Source organism: Oncorhynchus tshawytscha, linkage group LG12, assembly GCF_018296145.1.
Source record: "Oncorhynchus tshawytscha isolate Ot180627B linkage group LG12, Otsh_v2.0, whole genome shotgun sequence".
In the NCBI taxonomy this organism is placed as follows: Eukaryota; Metazoa; Chordata; class Actinopteri; order Salmoniformes; family Salmonidae; genus Oncorhynchus; species Oncorhynchus tshawytscha.
The window spans coordinates 27,187,042-27,210,836 of record NC_056440.1 but is presented as its reverse complement, the minus strand read 5'-3'; the positions used below and the strand labels follow the sequence as shown (position 1 = coordinate 27,210,836).

Genomic DNA, 23,795 nt, shown 5'->3' with positions numbered 1-23,795 from the left:
TTTGATCCAACAATTTCAAAAGCAGCTGAATCTGTATGTTTCAAGAAAATGGTGGATGTTAGAATCTTATAATCTTTCTGGCTTCAATCAACTTTGCTGGGGAAGGAATTGACAGATTTTATCAGTATTTTTCTGACTTTCTTGGTTGCCTTTATCTGAAACTCTTCACTTGACCCTTCACTCGAGATCTTTTCAATGACTGAGGCTGAAGTAAAACGTACTCCCTCCAACGATGAGGAACTGAATGTAAACCATATGCCATAGCTGTCTCAGTCACCAAACTGAACACTTACGGGAGATTCTGGAGTGGCACCTGAGACAGCTTTTTCTACCACCACCACCACCAACAAAACACCAAATGATGGAATTTGTCATGGAACAATGGTGTTGTATCACTCCAATAGAGTTCCAGACACTAGTAGAATCTTTGCCGTTTGAAGCAGCTCTGGCTCGTGGTGGCCTAACGACACTTTATGTTGGTGTTTCCTATATTTTGTCAGTTTCTTGTATGTGAGGCTAGAGCAAAACATGTAGGCCTAACATACCTATCAGTCAGATTGCACCGGAATGAGATGAGGATTGGGTAGCAGTATTCCATCTCATCCTTGTTGCCTGGACTGAATGCAGCCTTAACAGCCTTCTTCTCCAGGAGCTCAGGAGCTAATCCTGTCCAGGTGTTTATTACTCAATCCTAAAGACGAGTGCCAAAGCAAAAAAAAAGAGAAATCAAAACCTTCATCTCTTAATACTATACTCACAAGAATTGTTACGATAGGCCTATTTGAATAAAACTATCCATGCAACCTTTCTTACTCCAGTTTGACTTGTTAGACCTAACCAGCACATCACAGATGTGCATAGAGAACCAACATACAAGAGGTAAATCTCTGACCAGCAGTTGTATCGGTGCCCTGCTCCCCTGGCTTTTTGGAACTATTTTCCTCTTTGCCTTAGATGGAATAGAACAGATTCCAGATCACAAATAATGGAGGTTACATTAGGTCAATGCAGCTGTAACAATTGAATGTTACTAAGCAATTTTTGCTTTCAAAAACAGTGTGCGTGTCCAAATTCAGTCAGGAATGCTTGGCCTCTATACTTTTTCAATCAAATCATCAGGTTTATTCACAAGTGACATGTCATATTTTGACATGTTCACCATTATAAAAAAGAAAATAATTATGCAAAGCCAAAACAGAGGAATGTATGGATACCCCTAAGTATGGACTTTTTAATGATGCAAAGTAATCAAGTAGTTACATTACTCTTTAAAATAAATATGATTACATCTAGACCAGGAACAGACATTTACAGCAACCCTTCAACAAACCACACAGATTGTGTTATCAAGGATTAGATGACAAGAAGCTAATGACATACTACACCTCTCTAAGAATTAGTGGTGATCATAGTTGTAGAAGTCTTTCTAGCCACTATTTTGACATGACCTCATCTCAACTTCACAGCAGCATTTCCCATAGAATCCTGCTTTAGGAGCATATTTAAGCATCAAAAACATACAGCTCATTGAGGTTTGATAACACAGAAAGTCAGTTTACAATGAAATGGTGCAAACTCCCCATACACAATTAAATCAATTAGCTCCTCTTCAAAGGGTTTAATACCATTTAGACAAATACAATATATATACAGTAGCAGTCAAAAGTTGACACCTTCTCATTCAAGGGTTTTCTTTATTTTGACTGTTTTCTACATTGTAGAGTAATCGTGAAGACATCAAAACTATTAAAGAAAACATATGGAATCATGCAGTAAACAAAAAAGTGTTGAACAAATCAAAATATTCATTATATTTGAGATTCTTCAGAGTAGCCACCCTTTGCCTTGATGACAGCTTCGTACACTCTTGGCATTCTCTCAATCAGCTTCATGAGGTAGTCACCTGGAATGCATTTCAATTAACAGGTGTGCCTTGTTAAAAGTTAATTTGTGGAATTTCTTTTCTTCTTAATGCATTGGAGCGAATTAGTTGTGTTGTGACAAGGTAGGGGTGGTATACAGAAGATGGTATTTTACCAAATAGGGCTACGTCCATATTATGGCAAGAACAGCTCAAATAAGCAAAGATAAACGACAATCCATCATTACTTAAAGACATGGTCAGTCAATCTGGAAAATGTAGTCGCAAAAACCATCAAATGGTATGATGAATTTGGCTTTCATGAGGACTGCCACAGGAAAGGAAGACAGAGGTACCTCTGCTGTAGAGGACAAGTTCATTATAGTTAATGGCACCTCAGAAATTGCAGCCCAAATAAATGCTTCAGAGTTCTGGTAACAGACACATTTCAACATCAACAGTTCAGAGGAGACCACGTGAATCAGGCTTTCATGGTCAAATTGCAGCAAAGAAACCCCTACTACTACTAAAGAACACCAATAATAAGAGTTCCTTGGGCCAAGAAACACAAGCAATGGACATTAGACCGGTGGAAATCTGTCCTTTGGTCTGATGAGTTCAAATGAGATTTTTGGTCCCAACCACCATGTCTTTGTGAGACACAAAGTAGGTAAATGGATGATCTCTGCATGTGTGGTTCCCACCATGAAGCATGGAGGTGGTGTGATGGTGCTTTGCTGGTGACACTGTCAGTGATTTATTTAGAATTCAAGGCACACAACCAGCATGGCTACCACAGCATTCTGCAGCGATACACCATGCCATCTGGTTTACGCTTAGTGGGACTATCATACAGGACAATGACCCAAAAGACACCTCCACGTTGTGTATGGGCAATTTGACCACAAAGGGTGGCTACTTCGAAGAAGCTCAAATATATTTTGATTTTTTTTTTTTTTAAATACTTTTTTGGTTACTACATGATTTCATGTGTTATTTCATAGTTACGATGTCTTCACTATTATTCCACAATGTAGAAAATAGTAAAAATAAAGAAAAACCCAAACTTTTGACTGGTACTGTGTATATATATATATATATAAAATAAATTATACCCCTTCTTTTTTAATCTTTAAGGTACAATGCCATTACCCAACAACAAAAACGACATTCTCCTGCTATGGTGCTACAGGATGGGAATATAGGAAAAGGCTCCAGCAAGAATTGATCGCTGCACTGGTCCAGTACCTGCTTTTCTTGCTTTATTCCTAATCAGGGATTGTTGGTGTCATTAAAATGGCTCTTGACCAGCAGAACCATCTCTGTGAATGATGTCTTGAGCTATACATTCAATTTCCATTGATGGAATGTACAGTTAAGAGTAGTCTCCCACAAAACGATAGAGGCATAGGCAACATGTGTTAGGACATTTTTGCTAACATTCAGCACAACAGTATGCATACATTTTCTCTTGAATATATGCACCACTATAGTTAAGCCTGTCGTAGTCTTTCAAATGCTAAACTCTCATTCCAACTTTATTTTTTATAAAAGAAAAATGTACATCCCGCTCCTACATTCATCTAAAAATACTTTTCATTTTCAACCAAGACTGAATGAGGCTTTTCTTTGCAAAGTTTTGGTAACCCAGAATATCATTCAATTGAAAATAGAGCATGATATGTTGACATTTGTTTGTACATATGTAAGGCAGTCAGTCAGTACATCAAATAGTATTAAAAAAACACTATGAAATTGAACTGTACATCGATGAGGCTCAATAGTAGTTAGGGTACCAATCGTTTTGTGCCATCACATGTCACGGGCAGAGAAGGCCAGCCACTTGTAGATGATCATGTTTGGCATGAAAAGGAGTGGCATGATGGCACAAAGAGACTGGTACCCAGGCTAGCTCAATAGCACTGGATCCTGCTGGTACATTGTGGCAGTTTGCCTCGGAGGGCGGGAACATTGTGTCCCATTCACAGCAAGCCATCATGTTCAAAGCTAGAGGGCAGGAGGGAGAAGGCAAAGGGAACAAACTTGATTCCAGTCCCACTGTAGAACTTATTTTGGAACTCCACCCTATGGAGAGAGAACAGATCACTGAATATAGAGTACGAATTAATCAAAGCATTATAAAGGCGTGATGTGTTGCATTTTTACACAGATTTCCTGTACTACACTGTCAATTCTGCAAGTTTAGTAAGTAACCAACCAGTGCAGCCTGAGAGCATGGAGGAAGGCAGACAGTCCCTCCATAACCAGGAGGATAGACACAGTGAGCACAGCGAATATCCCAAACACTGGCACCAGAAACATGATGCCCAGACTGGTGTCCATCCGCAGGCCCACCCGCATCACCATGGACCACAGCACCTCCGACAGCTCTGGGGGAGCAAGGACAAATAAACGTCACATCAGTCTCTGATTTAATTAAATGCATTTGTTAACTAAAAAGAAGGCTTCAAGTCAGAGACAAAAGAAAAATAAATAAAATATATATATGTTTGTAATAAGTTAACACAAGGCTTATTTCCAATGTGTTCCACTCTCACAATAAAATAAACTTTAAAATGCTCATCCATCAGAAAGATGAATTTACCAAACTGTTTAGGTGCGGTGATACTCACGGGCATGTGCCAGACTCAGAGCCCAGAGGCGCAGGTAGGAGGCTGTGTTGGAGATGCAGCCCAGGCAGTACTCTATGGTGTGAATAGACTGGTGCAGGAACACATCCCCAAAGTCAAACTGTAAAAAAAAAAAAAAAAAAAAATTAAAAAAAGACATGGGTACTGAAAGTATTGGGTCCTCCTTAGGGTTTAATATTTTTCCAGTATTTTAGAAAATGTTCCATCCAGAGAGAAAAAATAAATAATCCCAGGTAACCCGGTATTTCCCGCCAAAACGGGAAGTGTCATTCAAAATCATATAAATTTGTCTAGATTTGATTAGAACTTAGATCAGCATGAAAATTCAAACCTGATGCTACCGGAGCCTGGTGAGACATAGACATTTTATAAACCCTACATTAACGACATTTAATGGGCCGAAGCCCAAATGATTGTGCCGTTATCTAATACATATGGGCTATTGCACATTACACACAAAAGAAAAACAAAAGCCCATAGATGTAGCTAGCTATATGCTCTTGTCATGACTGTCCTCTGATGATCAGAATGGGTCACATCAGACTGGTGTGGGGAGGGGGGGCGTGACCATAACCAGGCCTCTTTCTCTCTCCCAAAGAGGGGAGATGGGGGAGCTGTTGGATGGACAACCGTTCACACGGTTGGAAATTAAGCAGGAGGGTACTCTTTACCCTTTAGTATCAACTAAAGCAGTGGTAACCAACCTGAGTCAAGAAAACTTTCGCATTCAAAAAGCAAGCTGAGATCTACTGCTCAGATAAAAAAATATCTATACATTTTATTTTTTACATTAACTCAAACAGTTTTGTAAGAATGAGGTTTGGGCAGTAGGCCTAATACATTACCACAGCATATTGGCTATATGATTGGCCTGCCAATATTGTTAGTCAGACCATGTTATATTTCAAAACTCAAACTTTTTCAGAAAACAAAATAGATCAGTTGGTTTAGCACTTGTGAGGCACTGTGGAGCATGAACATAAATAGTTAGCTTTTTTTATATTACAGGACTGATTGTACCTGCATCTGATGGTCAACGAGATCAAATCACTACCTCAATGATCTTCAGGTCGAAAAGTCAGAGCTCTAGAAAGATGCCCGAGTTGGATGACCGTTCAAAACTATTTTTCCCCAACCTCCTCTCACGGTCCCTGCTCTCTCCTTCCTTTCCTCCGGTGAGACTGCCCAAAGAGAGGGGACAGCGTCTTCCACCTGCTCTCTCCTTCCTTTCCTCCGGTGAGACTGCCCAAAGAGAGGGGACAGCGTCTTCCACCTGCTCTCTCCTTCCCTTCCTCCGTTGAGACTGCCCAAAGAGAAGGGACAGCGTCTTCCACCTGCTCTCTCTCCTTCCCTTCCTCCGGTGAGACTGCCCAAAGAGAGGGGACAGCGTCTTCCACCTGCTCTCTCTCCTTACCTTCCTCCGGTGAGACTGCCCAAAGAGAGGGGACAGCGTCTTCCACCTGCTCTCTCTCCTTCCCTTCCTCCGGTGAGACTGCCCAAAGAGAGGGGACAGCGTCTTCCACCTGCTCTCTCTCCTTCCCTTCCTCCGGTGAGACTGCCCAAAGAGAGGGGACAGCGTCTTCCACCTGCTCTCTCTCCTTCCCTTCCTCCGGTGAGACTGCCCAAAGAGAGGGGACAGCGTCTTCCACCTGCTCTCTCTCCTTCCCTTCCTCCGTTGAGACTGCCCAAAGAGAGGGGACAGCGTCTTCCACCTGCTCTCTCTCCTTCCCTTCCTCCGTTGAGACTGCCCAAAGAGAGGGGACAGCGTCTTCCACCTGCTCTCTCTCCTTCCCTTCCTCCGGTGAGACTGCCCAAAGAGAGGGGACAGCGTCTTCCACCTGCTCTCTCTCCTTCCCTTCCTCCGGTGAGACTGCCCAAAGAGAGGGGACAGCGTCTTCCACCTGCTCTCTCTCCTTCCCTTCCTCCGTTGAGACTGCCCAAAGAGAGGGGACAGCGTCTTCCACCTGCTCTCTCTCCTTCCCTTCCTCCGTTGAGACTGCCCAAAGAGAGGGGACAGCGTCTTCCACCTGCTCTCTCTCCTTCCCTTCCTCCGGTGAGACTGCCCAAAGAGAGGGGACAGCGTCTTCCACCTGCTCTCTCCTTCCCTTCCTCCGTTGAGACTGCCCAAAGAGAGGGGACAGCGTCTTCCACCTGCTCTCTCTCCTTCCCTTCCTCCGGTGAGACTGCCCAAAGAGAGGGGACACAGTCTTCGACCTGATGGCAAAACTCGAGGCGCACCGCATCTGCCTCATGCACAAATTCATGTTGTTCCTATGACCAGAGAAAGTTAAATATACCTTAATATTATAAAATCGACACGACGAGCTGCTAATAATAAAACGCAGGGCTATCGATACTTGGCAACTCATTCATTGCAGCTGCAGCCAGAGCGGAAGTACGGAGAAGAGCGTTCATAATAGTGTTGAATAAAAAGTGACAGTGCTGAATATAAACTTAAATCAGAAAAACAGCAGTGCTTTACTGTAATCGTTGACAGTCTCTCGGTGGTCATGGTTTTAAAAGTGATTAAATCTTACGCAGGCTAGTAGCCTATTAAACTTGGCTGTGGCCAGGGTCATGGAAGCTCTTCTGTAGCCACGGTGATTTGAGCTAACCGATTGGGCAGCAGAGCAGGAGCACTCGATTTAGTCACAGATTTTCCGGTTCGCCGGGTAGGCGGAGTTTTGAATCAAGTGCACCTACCGGCAACAGCTCAACACGATTTTTTAAAAAGGAGCGCAAGCCTTTATCGTTCGTTGGCTTTTCTACAGAAATATTTGGTGATCGACTAAGAATGCCTTGAAGATCACGATCGACCGGTTGGCGACCACTGAACTAAAGGAATGTACTTTAGTCCCCAGAGAATTTTGCCCGTCCAAAACTCTACCGTCCCAAAGTGGAGAATGGAACAATTCTAACAAAGAATTTGGGGAATGGTCAGTGGGGAGATGTAGAAAACTAATGTAATATTGTTTTTCATTGTGTGATGTTATTAAAAACTGTATGGACCAACTTGGAATGGATGCCCCCTATATCTGTTAAGTTTTCATCCAATATGAGTTTTTGTTAAGATAGGAATGTGATTTTAGTGTCTCCCCCTTTGAAGAGGGGGATGACCACGAGAGACCGGGAGACACTCTAGACAAACTGCTACAGACCTATCCATCTTACCCTGAAAGCCAAATTAACAAACAGATCACCGACCATTTCGAAATCCACCATACCTTCTCCGCTATGCAATCTGGTGAGATGGCAGAGCGCTAAACTCAAATACAGAAATATTCATGATAAAAATTCAGAAAAGATACAACTATTTTACATAGGTTTAAAGATGAACTTCTTGTGAATCCAACCACGGTGTCAGATTTCAAAAATGCTTTACGGCGAAAGCATTCCTTACAATTATTTGAAAACATAGCCCAGCAGACAAATCATTACAAACAGTAACCAGCCAAGCAGAAGAGTTACACAAGTCAGAAATAGAGATAAAATTCATCACTTACCTTTGATGATCTTCATGTTTGCACTCAGAAGACATTAATTTATTCAATAAAATGTTCCTTTTATTCGATAAAGTCTCTCGGTATATCCGAAAACCTCCGTTTTGTTTGAGCATTTTCTTCAGTAATCCACAGGCTCAAACGCAGTCACAACAGGCAGACAAAAAAATCCAAATTGTATCCGTAAAGTTCATAGAAACATGTCAAACGATGTTTATATTCAATCCTCAGGTTGTTTTTAGCCTAAATAAATCAATAATATTTCACCTGGACAATAACGTCATCAATAGAAAAGGTAAACAAGAAAGGCACTCTCGGTCACGCGCATGAAAAATCTCTGACACTGCAGGGTCCACTCATTCAGACTGCTCTTATTCCCTCATTTTTCAGAATACAAGCCTGAAACAATTTCTAAAGACTGTTGACATCTAGTGGAATGCATAGGAACTGCAATTTGAGTCCTAAGTCAATGGATACTGTAATGGCATTGAATAGAAAACTACAACAACAAAAATCCTACTTCCTGAATGGATTTCTCTCAGGTTTTCACCTGCCAAATCAGTTCTGTTATACACAAACATTTTTAACAGTTTTGGAAACTTTAGAGTGTTTTCTATCCAAATCTACTAATTCTATGCATATCCTACCTTCTGGGCATGAGTAGAAGGCAGTTTAATTTGGGCATGCTTTTCATCCAAAATTCCAAATGCTGCCCCCTACCCTAGAGAAGTTAACTAACCTCCAGACGAGCTTCAATGCCATACAACTCTCCTTCCGTGGCCTCCAACTGCTTTTAAATGCGAGTAAAACTAAATGCATGCTCTTCAACCGATTGCTGTCCACACCTGCCCGCCCGCCCAGCATCACTACTCTGGACAGTTTTGACTTAGAATATGTGGACAACTACAAATACTTAGGTGTCTGGTTAGACTGTAAACTCTCCTTCCAGACTGACATTAAGCATCACAAATCCAAAATTAAATCTAGAATCAGCTTCCTATTTCACAACAAAGCATCCTTCACTCATGCTGCCAAACATACCCTCGTAAAACTGACTATCCTAACGATCTTTGACTTTGGCGATGTCATTTACAAAATAGCCTCCAACACTACTCAGAATGCATCCAATTTGCTATCACAGTGCCACCGAAGCCCCATATACTACCCACCACTGCGACCTGTATGCGCTCGTTGGCTGGCCCTCGCTTCATATTGGTCGCCAAACCACCTGGCTCCAGGTCATCAATAAGTCTTTGCTCGGCCCCACCTTATCTCAGCTCACCATAGTAGCAGCCACCCATATCACGTACTACAGCAGGTATATTTCACTGGTCACCCACCCCCAAAGCCAATTCCTGCTTCGGCCGCCTTTCCTTCCAGTTCTCTGCTGCCAATTACTGGATCAAACTGCAAAAATCACTGAAGCTGGAGACTCATATCTCCCTCACTAGCTTTAAGCACCAGCTGTCAGAGAGCAGCTCACAGATCACTGCACATAGCCTATCTGTAAATAGCCCATCCAACTACCTCATCCCCATACTTTTATCCATTTTATTTATTTTTGCTCCTTTGCACCCCAGTATCTCTACCACTTCTGTGTTTAATTGCTAAATTGTAATTATTTGGCCACTATGGCCTATTTATTGGCTTACCTCCGTCATCCTACCTCATTTGCACACACTGTATATAGACTTTCTGTACTGTATTATTGACTGAATGTTTGTTTATTCCATGTGTAACTCTGTGTTGCACTGCTTTTCTTTATCTTGGCCAGGTCGCAGTTGTAAATGAGAACTTGTTCATAAATTGTAAATGAGAACTTGCTCATAAAAAATGGGTCTGAATAAATAACTGCTATAGCCTACCGCCGTTACGCGTTCGCTCTTCTTTCAAACTACCTGTGAGTTCTATTGGTTGCTGTATTTAACATTCAGCAAAACAGAGCTTGCACCCCTCTGGATAAGAAGTGCAAAAAAAAAAGGAATGTCCAGCAAGCTATTGTAAGAGTATAGCTTCTGTCCCTCTCCACGTCCCTCTCCTCTACCTTGTTTCATACCAGGGAACCTCTGCACACATCGACAACAGCCACCCTCGAAGCATCGTTACCCATCACTCCACAAAAGCCGCGGCCCTTACAGAGCAAGGGGAACAACTAATTCAAGGTCTCAGAGCGAGTGATGTCACCGATTGAAACACTATTAGCGAGCACCCCGCTAACTAGCTAGCCATTTCACATCGGTTACACTAATCTAGTCTAGATTTTCCTGCATGGGACTCCAAGAGAAAGGCCAGCGGAGCACAGGTGGTTACGTACTACGCGAGAGAGAGGCTATAAGTTAAGCTTATTATGCATAACCCATTATTAATGAGCTAAATACAAGGCTAATATTGCATTGAATTGATTACCTGAAAGGGGTAGGCTAGGACATCTATATATCAATCTAGAACAGGATGATCCATTGTGGATGCAATTTGAATGGAGTTGATGGCGAGAGAGAAAGACAGAGTGCTCATGGGTGCATGGATTTAAAGCAACAATATTCGAGTGATAAGCTGTTTTAAAACACAGCAGCTGCAATTATTATTTTTTAATCTTCATGATTAAAAAAAAGGTTACCAGCAAAAGCCAGATAGAGATGGGTAAATTAGACACGCATTAAGTCTCTATATTACTGTGGCATATGCTGCAGCAAATATAGGTCTACGTGTCACAAGAAAAAAGTTACCATGATGAGATTATACTTCAAGTAGGTCTGCATGCATTGTGAACTACACTACACATACTGAGATGGGCTGTCTGTTCCCACCCTGAGTGTTGATTCAACATGAGGCCGTAGAAAAGCCATATTTAGACATTGCATACAATTTACCGGTTTCTCAGTTATTTACCCCGGGGAAAGGGAGTGGTTTTGGGCAGTAACTGGGTTCCTGCCATTCAACCCTAGTACCCATACTGTAGTGTACTGATGCCTGAATGAGAGGCTAGTGGGAGGTGGTGATGGTGCTAACCTCCTCTTTCTGCTGCTCTCTGCTAGTGGAAAGGTCATTGTGGACACTGCCCTCCTCCATGTCATGAGCCCTCATCAGGGAAAGCTCTTCCTCGCTGTGCCGCCGCACACGCTCATAACCCTGGGGAGGGACACACACAAACACCACACTGTTACAACCAGAACACACTCCTATAAACAGACTACACACCACCACACTGTTACAACCAGAACACACTCCTATAAACAGACTACACACCACCACACTGTTACAACCAGAACACACTCCTATAAACAGACTACACACCAGCATACTGTTACAACCAGAACACAGACCCATATGGACAAACTACACACACACATGACTCTTGAGGTCAGAAACAGACACAAAACCTCACCCTGTACATTCCCATGAGGTTGGCTCCTCCGTTGTGCAGCAAGTAGAGGTAAACTGGTTTCCCCAGCAGTAAGACAGGCACTGATAGTAGAGCAATTACCACCAGGAACACCTGCAGCCCAACCTATCGTAGCAGAGGGACACAACAGACAGGTCTGTTAGTCTCACCGAAGTATCTTTGGAGCGGGTTGGGCTTGTATACATGTCTTCACACCCACTAGGAAAACCACTCCCTTTTCCCAGTGGGTGCGTCCAAAATGCCACACTATTCCCTATATAATACACTACTTTTGACCAGGGCTCTATAGTAGTGCACTATATAGGGAATAGGATAACATTTGGGATGCAGGCACTGTGCGATCCCCATCTTTGTACCTGTCCTGGGAAGAGGGGCGGCACCCCGTCCCCCTGCATGAGGAACATGTTGATGAAGTGTATGAGGATGCTGGGGGCCATCTGGGAGTCACGGGCAGAGAAGGCCAGCCACTTGTAGATGATCATGAAGACCAGGTAGCCAAACAGACACAGCAGGAACAGCAGCTCCGGGAGGAATACTAAGTACAGGTTGAACTTCTTTCTGAAGTGTCTGCACAGACAGACAACAGGGCTTTAAAGTGTCTGCACAGGCACAAACAGGGCTTTAAAGTGCCTGCATGGATAAACAGAGCTTTTAGGATTCAGAGCAGAACATTCTGTATCTTTAAATTGGCCATAATCTTATATAGTTCTTAGCATTCCAGTGCTGATATTGTGGGGAATGTGTGTGCTGTAACTCACAGGTGGTTGAAGACACCTAGGATGACCCCGAAGCTCATGTGAATGATACCCACAATCACAGACATCTTCATCTTGTAGGAGTTCAGAAAGGTCAGACGATTTGATGCCAAGTTCCAAATCTACATAGTGGAAGAAATTAGGAAAACCCTGTCAGGTTGAGGTATGGACAGACTACATCACAGTCAGATCGATTGTTAACAAATATTTATAAGCACATTAAATTGTTAACAAATATTGTTATAAGAACATTAAAATGAGTAATGATCCATGATTTACTTTATTGGCTCTGGTTGGCAAGAGGCAAGTGTGTATGGTTATTAAGGGACAGGGAATAACATGTGAGAGTGTAGTGAACATGGAGACAAGACAATGCTGTTTATGACCATGGATCATAAAGCCATGTACTTACCGGGTCAATGCCCAAAGGGTAGGGTCCATTGAAAACCCCAGGGACAATGGGATCAAGGGTCAGAAAGGCATTGGTGCGGAGCGTGGAATCCCTTTTAAAGAAAATACCAAAGTCAACAATTATAATAAAGAGCAAACTATCAGGTGATTTAATGTTTAATGTCACATGCATTGTTATTGATATTTTGAAACTTTATTTGACATTTAATTCACATGTAATTGAAAAAGAAAAAAAGAGTGTTCAATCAGCAATAAGGAAAAGGGATAGCTTCTTCAGGAGATCAATGATCATATCAATGAATGAATGACAAATCTCTTGCACGTCATCATCATAAACCTGACTTTTTTAAAGAGACAGTGTACAATTTTCTATGTACTCCATATCATTAGGAAAACAGTGCTTTTACACAATTTAGACACCTAATATTCCACAAATGACTAATTTCAATGACAGGTATTTGTATGTATTTTCAGTGTTACATTTATAGGACACAATGTGCTTCAAAAGTATTAATTAAAGGGCTGTATCTCAATCCATTTTAAAAATAGTATTTTCTGGTGCCCTTAAATTAATGTGGTGCTCCTAACTTTTTAAAATTGGGAGCACCAGTTCGACCAATGAAAAATGTTAATCTATAGCCCTGGGTACATTACAGAACAGATTATAGTATAGTACTAACCAAGTCCAATTTCCAGATTTAAACATGGCGTTGACATTCCAGCCAGAGCCAAAGATGTTGAGAGACTTGGAAAAGCAGTCGTTGTAGATGAGGCCGGTATAGACCGAGAACAAGCCCATCATCAGGATGATGTAACGGCCCTCGAAGAACGTGTTCCAGATCTGAGCATACAAACACACCAATATCAATGTCGGCGAAATAATCTAGCTAACCAGTTTCCTGTTAATTTATTCATATGGGCCTGGTCAAACCTAGTGCACTACATAGGGAATAGGGTGCCATTTGAGTGGCACCCCCAAGAGCCTCTCCCTGGCCCTCTCACCTCGTTTCTTGTGCGCTTCAGTTTGCGGTTGTCTTCATACAGCACCATCCAGAGAGCAAACAGAGCCATGATCATACCATGGCCCAGGTCTCCAAACATCACAGCAAACAGGAAGGGGAAGGTGATGACTGTGTAAGGAGCTGACAGACAACAGACAAAACAAGACATCATATTCCATATACACATTTAACTACCCCTCAAGTTCATTGTCCATTCTTGTTAGGAGTGGAAATGTGTTTTTGGCTACAGGCATGTAGCTCATACACATAGCAAACAAACAGAAAAGCCGTAGGGCTAATGAAAGCTTCCTAAATATACTCATCAGTGGTCATTGACTGATGAGGTCTTACTGTACCTGGGTTAACCTCTCTATAGTTTCCCACTCCATAGGCCTCCACTATGCTCTGGAAGCCTGAGGTGAACTTGTTGGTCCTTATCAGGGTGGGCGGAGTGTCGTTGCTGGGGATACGGTTGACAAAAGAAGGCACTGTGGCTCCACTTTTCCTCTGTGAAGGCAAGTCAATAATGTCAGACAGACCAGGATTATTGCAATGTTATTAGTCTAAAAGTTGCATAGAGGTTTTTTGAGGGCAAGCCAATAACTTGACATAAAAACATATATTTTCCAGAGGGTAAGACAGAAACCTAAGAGCTTGTCAAATAGCTAGTAAGTTCAAATACTTTAAGACCATTCAAATACATTTTGACCATTCAAGCCTCGTTTTTGGAAACCTCATTTAAGCCATGTTTAAAGGACTAAAACCCCTGGCAGAACGCTGACATGGGCTACTGCCATTGAACTGACTGTGACCTTAATTATGTACTTTAACCAGTGCAATTAATGAATGGACAGAAGCCCTGATAGCCATCAATTGGGACCCAACAGGACCTATAACATGTCTAGTTTATTAAATATGGCTTAAATCATCAGACGTGGTCAAGATAAGATCAATGCCACTCCCCTCTTTCAACAACCATGACCCCATTACTAAAGCAGGGCATGCTGACTAGGTGTGTGACTGTGTTGGTTTAGCCAAATACTGAACTTAGAAGGGGGAGGTCACAAACAATGACATTACAATCCAAAACGCAAAGAGTTAAGCCCAACAATGACATTACACAGGTAGCCATGGTAACAACGAGCTGACTGACCGATCCTTCCTCTAGCGCCCGCCGCAGGGTCGGCAGGTCGTTGACAGGGCACCACACCTCAGCTATCAGACACTTGTTAGTGACGTCAAAGCTGCACAGATTGAGCATGTAGTAGATGGACTTCATCTTCTTGACCTGGATGACCCAGGTGTAGACCGACTCAGAGGCCTTGTTCAACACCTGTCTCAGGTAGTCTTCTGTCCTATGGAGAACCTGGGGACAGCCAGCATGGGGAGAGGAATAGTATTACATTTTAACAATGGGAGGGTTTCCCATCCATTTAGAATATCAAGAGGGTGTGGGCAAATGATGAATGACTGTTTAAGAATGTTCTGTGCATGAGAAAATCTTCCAATGCACATGCTAGGGATGGAATTTGAGTGTGCATGCTGGTAGTTTTAGTGTGAGTGTGTGTTAATGTTAGCACGAACGAGAAAGAAAAAACAAAGAGTGAGCATTCAGCTAAGTCCTCATGGAGATCATATGCTGGGACCAGAGGTTAATGCAATTATTTTTTCCCTCCGGGGGTAGAACATCCAAAAGGATTGATCTGAAAAGTCTACCAGACAGCAAGGAACAAGCTAAGTCATTTGACCCCACAGTGGTCATGACAGAAAACGTGCTCTGGCGCCTGAGTGAGAGCTCTCCCTTTCTCTCGCGCCTGAGAAATATACCCCTCACACGCCATTCTGCTTCTTTCCAAAAAGTTATGTTCTAAATCACTCTAAACACCCGCTGTCCATGCCTCGCTCTAGCCAGAAGCACAAGGCCCATTCTGTGAGGGATACCTCCAGCACTTCTTTACTATCAGCCAAGCTTCATTTTCTATTTTATCTAACAGCCAAAGTCACAAGTCTTGCAACATCCTCCTTTGTTAAAATGCCTCATCAAGCACAAGATATTTCAACAGCTAAATCCAGCAGTAGGAACACCTTAAGCTGTAAGCCATTGATAGCTTACATTTTAACTAGCAAAATGTTGCTGTTTTAAAGCTAATTTCCTACAATTCTAATTGCCGCTGTTAAATACATTTAGGGGAAACACTAACTTATAAATGCCTCATGAGCTTAGTTCAACTCTCGTACCCCATCAATTTGTAAACATTGTAAATGTAAACAAACACTAAAGCCTCAAAACATGCTTAAAACTATAATTTTTATATATTGGATGGTAAGTCCTTGCATCCAGAGCTCCATATATACATTTGAGAGTGGTTACATTTCTCCAGGCTCTGCCTCAGCTTTTTACCAAAACAGAGACGGGGAGGGCTCTTCATTATCATTTCAACTGCAGACTTGCCCTTTAAAAAAAAAAAATTAATAAATAACGCATCAACCACTATCTTGTTGCTGACAAGGCTTTTTTATTTATTAAAATTTTACCCCCTTTTTCTCCCCAATTTCGTGATATCCAATTGTTAGTAGCTACTATCTTGTCTCATCGCTACAACTCCCATACGGGCTCGGGAGAGACGAAGGTTGAAAATCATGCGTCCTCCGATACACAACCCAACCAAGCCGCACTGCTTCTTAACACAGCGAGCATCCAACCCGGAAGCCAGCCGCACCAATGTGTCGGAGGAAACACCGTGCACCTGGCAACCTTGGTTAGCTTGCACTGCGCCCAGCCCACCACAGGAGTCGCTGGTGCGCGATAAGACAAGGATTTCCCTACCGGCCAAACCCTCCCTAACCCGGACGATGCTATGCCAATTTTGCGTCGCTCCACAATCCTCCCGGTCGCGGCCGGCTGACAAGGCTTTTATAGAGCTTACAGTGTGCAGGTCCTGGATGCGAGTCCTGAGTCCCTCCACAACGTCATTCCTCTCCTCATTGCTGTTAGGGTATGGATACACATGACAGTGGTAGCTGAGGGGCAAAAAGAGGAGATTATGTTATTATCGCACAGGTTAAAGTCACCGTCTTCAGAGCTTGTTGGGGACAACATATTAGGCCTAATGGTTTGACAGAGAATGACCTCAAGCTGAAAGTGGAACAGGAGGTCATTGGGAGAGGAGGTTTAATTACCAGTCACAGATCTTCTTGACTTTCTGTCCGATCTGCTCACCCCAATAAGAGATGAGGAACACCACACTCTTGGTTGGCTCACCCTGCAATAACCATAGAACAGGAAGTGGTTTAGAATAGACACACATTACTGCAGAGGTGAGAGGTTCTAATTCTCATAGGCCCAACACAGGTGCTGTTATTATTAGCTATGTGATAAACAGCATCTTATTCTTTTATCTTTGATTTCACTTTCACACTCAAGCACTTACCGTAGAAAATGGTTAACAATATCTTTTACGCAGAACAAGATTGACCCACCGTGTCAGGGTCCTCCAAATACTCGTCAATCTCAGAGTAGCTAAGAATGGTGTAGCCCTTACACACTCTCCACAGCATGCGCTCAAAGGCCTCTATCTTCACCCTCTGAATCAGCCCTGATATAAACCTGCAGGGGGAGGGGAGAGAAACAGGGTGCTACAGTAAACAGGCACACACAAGTGTGTATAAATCTATATGTCTGCTAATAGCACCTTACCCTAGTTTGGCTCCTAGCCGCTGCATGCTAGTGTACTCCATCATGGAGTCCTCTAGGAAGGAGAACTCCTCATGCTGGGCGTGCAGGGGCTCACGCTGGGAAAAAATAACATTTTCACAGCGTAAAAACACACATACCAAAATACATACCCCAAATTCACACCAGGAGAGAAAAACACATTGCTAGAATAAAGGCTACATTTTGCCCTTGCATGAATGAGGTTTTGGCTAATCTAAGATTTATCCCCAAAACCTCCTATATAGAGGGAAGGAAAGAGCAAAGAAATTGTCACAATGGAAGCAGCCAAGCCAAATCATGTGATTTAAACTATTTAGTGTCTCCTTCTCAAGCATACCAAAGCAAGTGCTCTGAAGTCAAACAGTGGGGCAGAGCACTTGGTCAGTAGTGGGATCTTGCTTTGTGGAGGAGCTGTTGGACTTACTTCTGTGCTGCGGCGCACAAAGTTGCGTGTGATACGCAGCATGTGTGTGTACTCGGTCAGCTCCAGGAGGTTCTTCTGTAGCTTCTCTTTATTCCTGGTCACCTCGCTCAGCTCCACCTCCAGCCTCTGCAACTGCTCCTGGATACAGCCATACATAGTGTCAATTAGCAATGATAATATGGGATGTCCCAAATGGCACCCTATTCTCCATATAGTAAATAAACTGAACAAAATTATAAACGCAACATGCAACAATTTCAAGGATATTAATGAGTTACAGTTTGTATAAGGGAATCAGTCAATTTAAATAAATTCATTAGGCCCTAATCTATGGATTTCACAGATGTGCATCCTGTTGGTCACACATACTGTTTTTTTTTTTTAAGTATCTGGTGTGACCACCATTTGCCTCACGCAGCAAGACACATCTCCTTCACATAGAGTTGATCAGGCTGCTAATTTTGGCCTGTGGAATGTTGTCCAAGTGGATGTGCAAAGTTGCTGGATATGGGCGGGAAATGGAACGCGCTGTCGTACACGTCGATCCAAAGCATCCCAAACATGCTCAATAGGTGAAATGTATGGAGAGTATGCAGGCCATGGAAGAACTGGGGCATTTTCAGCTTCCATGAATTGTGAACAGATCCTTGTAACATGGAGCAGTGCATTACTATGCTGAATGGAGGCGGATGTCTGGCACGACAATGGGCCTCAGGATCTCGTCACGGTATCTCGGAGTGTTCAAAATTGTCATGCCAGCCATCCAAATTAGCTTATGCCTGCCCATACCCCCACCATGGGGCACTCGGCTTACAATGTTGACGTCAGCAAACCACTCGCCCACACGATACCATACAGACGCTGTCTGCCCGGTACAGGTGAAACCGGGATTCATCCGTGAAGGGCACACCAATGGCCAGCGTGCCAGCGGCCATCAAAGGTGAATATTTGCCCTCTGAAGTCAGTTACGATACCAACTGCAAGACCCTGGTGTAAACAACGAGCATGCAGATGAGCTTCCCTGGGAGGGTTTCTGACAGTTTTTGCTGAAATTCTTTGGTTGGTCAAACCCAGTTTCATCAGCTTATGCTGGAGAAATTAACATTCAATTCTCTGGCACAGCTCTGGTAGAGATTCTTGCAGTCAACATTCCAATTGCACACTCCCTCAAAATTTGAGAGATCTGTGGCATTGTGATGTGACAAAACTGCACATTTTAGAGTGGCCTTTTATTGTCCCCAGAACAAGGTGCTTCTTGATATGCCACAACTGTCAGGTGGATGGATTATCTTGGCAAAGGAGAAATGTTAACTAACAGGGATGTCAACAGCGAACCAACATTTAACATGTTCTGTTTATATTTTTGTTCAGTGTATATGGTGCCATTTGGGACAAATAAAATACTTAATTCTTATGAAAAAAAGGATTCATAACATTTTAGAGAATGAGAGACAGGTAGAGTGTGCTAACCATTATAACCAGGACATGCTTGGGCTGGGGTGCAATCGGGTTCACTTCTCCCTCTGGAAGTGGGATGTCTGCTCTCTTGATTTCCCTTAGAAGGTACCCTGTCAAAGACGCAGTGAAGTCTTAGTACACAACACACAGTCACTGAATCTATTTGTTTAAAATACTACATCTTTAGCAATAAGCTTAATCTGTTTTCATTTAAAAACTCTACAGTGTTTTTCATTGAATCTTAAGTCTCTCTATTCTGCCTCACGCTAACTCTCTCGCTCTTCCCTCAGGAACTCACATTCCTCTGAGAAACCTACCTCAACACTCCTTGTACTTTCCTTTTTTGGGGGCCTAAATTTAATCTCCAAGCATCTGCCTCCAATTAAGCCTGAGTTTAGATTCCTTTAAATGAGACTCATTGGCCAGGGCACAGCGTATCTCAGAACTGTACAGTGGTCATGTAATGGAGACTGGGATTTGTGCAGCAACTGTGTGAAAGTTAAATAGTTATTCAGGAGTACATCAATGCCCATCACTTTTAAACAAGGGTGAAAGTAAACCTATACGGTCCAGTACAGCATCTCAGCAAAATAAAAAGTGGGGGTACACCGAACCGTTAAAACATGAGCCCATCACAATAATTAACACAAAATGCCAAGAATACTATAGGCTATCACACCATTATTTAACCTCACTGTATGTCAGTCGCATGAACATTTAGCGAATTGACTTGAAACCGGGTTGTATAAGCTCCAAATTACATTGTGGTTTGACGAGAACACTTACATTTTGCCAAGGTGGAGATGAGTGGCCAAGCCCGAGACACGTGTGGACAGCAGTGGACGCATCAATTTGGGCTACAAGTGTAGGCCTAATGGCAGAATGTGATTAGGTAATGGATATGAAACGGCTAGCTAGTTAGCGGTGGTGCGCGCTAATTAGCGTTTCAATCGGTGACGTCACTTGCTCTGAGACCTTGAAGTAGTGGTTCCCCTTGCTCTGCAAGGGTCACGGCTTTTGTGGAGCGATGGGTAATGATGCTTCGTGGGTGACTGTTGTTGATGTTTGCAGAGGGTCCCTGGTTCGCGACAGAGTATGGGCGAGGAGACGGTCTAAAGTTATACTGTTACAATTACAATACACGTGTAGGTTTTGGGACAGACGTCTTTCCATTCATCAAATTGCAGGTGCACAGTTTGGATGCTGGAATTATTTTGTGAGTGGAAGAACGTACACGGGGAGCCTACAGGAGCACCTGTTTGATGTGATTGACAACCAGATGAACACATCATGGCTGGTTGTGTTCATTCCACATTAAAAGGTAATACATGTTAGAAGTTCTATGACAATACTTTACTAAGCCCACAGATCATATGAAATTATTAGAGATTCTATATGCAATTCCATGATTACACCACCTAGGCTATAAAAACATTTTTTTTTTTAAGTGCACACACACACATAGGGAGTCCCGTACCGTAAGAAATGACATGTACTTTCACTCCTGCTTTTAAGTTAGGAACAAGCCAACCTGTTTTATCCTTACCTAGAATTCTCTCCATTTCCTCACATCGTTTTATCTCAGTGACAAACTTCCGCTGGAATAGGTTTACGCTGGGGTTGAGCTGAAACAGTAGGAGCAGAGCCACATTGTTACTGTCACCACGAACACACACCTGTCTAAGCTGATATTGAATGGATTTTGCAAATGATCGCCAACATTCCACATTCTCTCTGATACACAACCCTACAGGGCAAGTAGCAACATTTTGAGATGTCACTATGAAATCAAACTGGTCCACAGACTTCTCACGATCCTATTAAAAGTGTCAGTAAACAAGCATATCCATAATCTACTGTACTCGGTAAGGTTAGATATAGTCTGGTTAATCAGGCTGTAATACACAATTAATTGGCATCTACAGACAAACATTTGTGCAAAATTGTGTAAATGTTGCTTACAAGCCAGAATGTTGAAAGAAATTACATTGGAACTTACTCCACCGGTTGTCTATGCGGTATGTCCTTCAGCTGCTCGAAATTTGAGACAAAAATATCCACAGGAAAGTATTGCTTAGGTAACTTTTTAGAAAGCTGGTAGTTCGGTTTGGAACCAAGGTACATTTAGTATTGTGTTGGATATTCAATTGTTTTCTATCGTCAAACATTGAACCAAGCACGCCATGACAATGAACATATATCAGGGGACGTTGGAGAACAATTCACCCTTTTTTTTGTATTTATCTTTCAATTAGGGATGGAATATTCTCCATCCTCACCTGATTCAGAGTATACAATTTTAATGTATTGTTTGGTTCAATAGCTATTGACAAGAGAAAACTGAATATCCAATATAAAACCATATACCTACTGGCTCTCTAAAAAGTCTGGTCAACAATACATTCCACTGGAAATTTGTCTACAATTTTGAGCAGCTGAAGGACAAACCGCACAGATAACCAGTAGAGTAAATTCAAATCTAATTGTATTCAACATTCTGGCTTGTACGGAAAATTTACACAATTCTGCACACAAATGTTTCAGGTTGTATATACACCAATAAATTGTGTATTACAGCCTGATTAATCAGACTAGGTTAGACAAGACGTTATCTAAGCCAGTGTTTCCAAACTCCACTCCTCAAGTACACACAACAATGAGTTGAATCAGGTGTTTTTGTCCACTGCTACAACAAAAATGTGTGCCGTTGGGGGTACTCGAGGACCAGAGTTGGGAAATCTAAGCTATTTTATCAAGTCTTGTGTTAGGAACGCTCTCTCTCTCAAACTCTAGGCGGCATTCTGCCTTCTCCCTACAGTTCTCAGACATCATTAGCTTCGCCCATGACTGCCTCGTGCGAACTACAATCCCCACGCTGTGTTTTAACATTTAGAAACGTCAATAATCATCGCCTGCGATACAAATTTAGGAATATATATACACCTTATCTTTCATCGGCGAGAAAGAATTCTTAAAATAAAAAATATACACTTACTGTAGCAGCTTCGCACAGATCCATAAACTATGGGTGCCTCCATCTGACTAAACTAAACCAAGTTACCGCTTACACACAGGTGTTCAGAGCATGCTAGATAGCACAGGTAAACAAGCGCTGTAACATGGAGATGTGGCCATACTAACCCATTCAAGGTGTGTATAAATGTTATCTTAAAAATAATGTATATTTACATAAAATACGTTCCTTATGCTTCCAAACCCGTAACACAAATGGTGCATGTTAATGTTCAGGCTGAGCGTCAGGGATCTTAACAAAACTCCCCCCTACAAAAGACGCCTTCGTCCAATAACGCGTGTAATGTAATGAACTGAGAGTAATGATCAAGGGCTAGGATCGGGCAACATTCTACCTACCTGATCATGTCTGACAGCTCACAATGCAACTGGACCATCAAAGAGAGATTAACTTCGACAGCTGCGCTAGTTACATGAGACTGTTTATTTGGAAAGAAATCAGTAAATTACTTACGTCTCTGAATTCCACCAGACCCATTTCTCCCAGTTCGCTAATGCAGTCGTATGCCGATCCAGACTGCAGAAACATCTGGGCCAAACACATCTCTTCACTTCGGAACAACGAACCCATCTTGACAGCTTGCTCTTGTCCTTACAATACAACCAGCTAGTTAGCTTCAACTACAGCTAACTAACGTTAGTCTCGAGCGCAAACCACTTAACTGGGTAGGCTTATAAATGCGGGCTCCGGCGTCGTTGGAAGTAGCTACCTAGCATGCTAGCTAACAAACTACTGATGAGCATTCGCTTCAACACCGTGTCAATCATTGGCTAATCAGTGACACGTCTCGAGTCCAGTCAAGACGTTCCCGTCGAAGTGGTTGTTGAAGTCATCTTGCTGTAGCCATATAACCTAGCTATCGATAGAGAACCAGAAGATCCTAGCTAGTAGGAGCTCTGTCACTTGGGCTAGCTAGCTCTGCTTCCGTGAACTCTTGTCAATTTAGTTGTCGTAGTTAGCAGAAGCTACTGTTAGGTAACTGACACTAGAAACAATCATGTTTGGTAGCAAACTATGACTATAAGCACATTTAAACTTTAAACTTCAATAAAGACTACAGTAGCTCGTTTTATTGAATACTCTCGAAATCATGCGCACTTTGATATCGCGCTTGTAAGCAAGTTACAAATTCCACGTCATTTCATACAACTCTTGTGCGTGCTCTGGGGCGTATTCTCATTACGATGTTGCAAAACGTTTCTTTAACAGAACGAAATGGGGCGGGACCTACCTCAATTTGTCCAGTAGAAACTCTCGTTTTAGTTTTGCAACTGTTTAGAATAATGTATGGCTTCTCGGACGTCTGAAGCGAGAGGTTTTACTCCGCCCAAAATCTGTCGACAAAATAAAACACAGAAGTGGTGAATTTTTAGATGGAGGTTAAATGAGAGGGTGTCGAATTTGATCAACAAAAAAATGTAATTGCTAATTTGCTGCGGAAAGCTTATTTGATCAACTGTAGGTTTTGTAATGGTTAGGTTGTTACGAGTGCACTGATATAAGTTATGGATAAGTGGACCTATGTGGCATTTCGGCAACTTTTAAAGAAAAAATACTTTATTTCAATTGTGCCTAATTATTG

At 42.4% G+C, this 23,795-nt stretch overlaps 1 protein-coding gene across 1 annotated transcript; it reads right to left on the bottom strand.

Annotated features, from left to right (window-relative positions):
* Positions 1-3,381: 3,381 nt before the first annotated feature.
* Positions 3,382-23,390, bottom strand: LOC112248517 (V-type proton ATPase 116 kDa subunit a2). Its single transcript, XM_024417617.2, has 20 exons — positions 22,667-23,390; positions 20,726-20,804; positions 19,192-19,289; positions 17,722-17,859; positions 17,280-17,374; positions 17,063-17,189; positions 16,763-16,845; positions 16,510-16,603; positions 14,736-14,948; positions 13,939-14,089; positions 13,584-13,723; positions 13,262-13,422; positions 12,583-12,673; positions 12,174-12,292; positions 11,772-11,982; positions 11,398-11,520; positions 11,022-11,141; positions 4,495-4,612; positions 4,080-4,251; positions 3,382-3,946 (listed from the first exon to the last, which is right to left on the bottom strand). Exons 1-20 carry the CDS (start codon positions 22,781-22,783, stop codon positions 3,844-3,846), a joined length of 2,553 nt encoding a protein of 850 aa, XP_024273385.2. The 5' UTR covers positions 22,784-23,390; the 3' UTR covers positions 3,382-3,843.
* Positions 23,391-23,795: the final 405 nt, after the last annotated feature.

Bases quoted from the DNA above. Each gene is read 5' to 3' on its own strand.
- LOC112248517 (XM_024417617.2), bottom strand. From the start codon at position 22,783: ATGGGTTCGTTGTTCCGAAGTGAAGAGATGTGTTTGGCCCAGATGTTT. The intron at 20,805-22,666 runs GTAAGTAATTTA...CTACTGTTTCAG, and splicing joins GTCTGGTGGAATTCAGAGAC to CTCAACCCCAGCGTAAACCT. The intron at 11,142-11,397 runs GTGAGGTTTTGT...GTCCCTCCCCAG, and splicing joins ACCTCATGGGAATGTACAGG to GGTTATGAGCGTGTGCGGCG.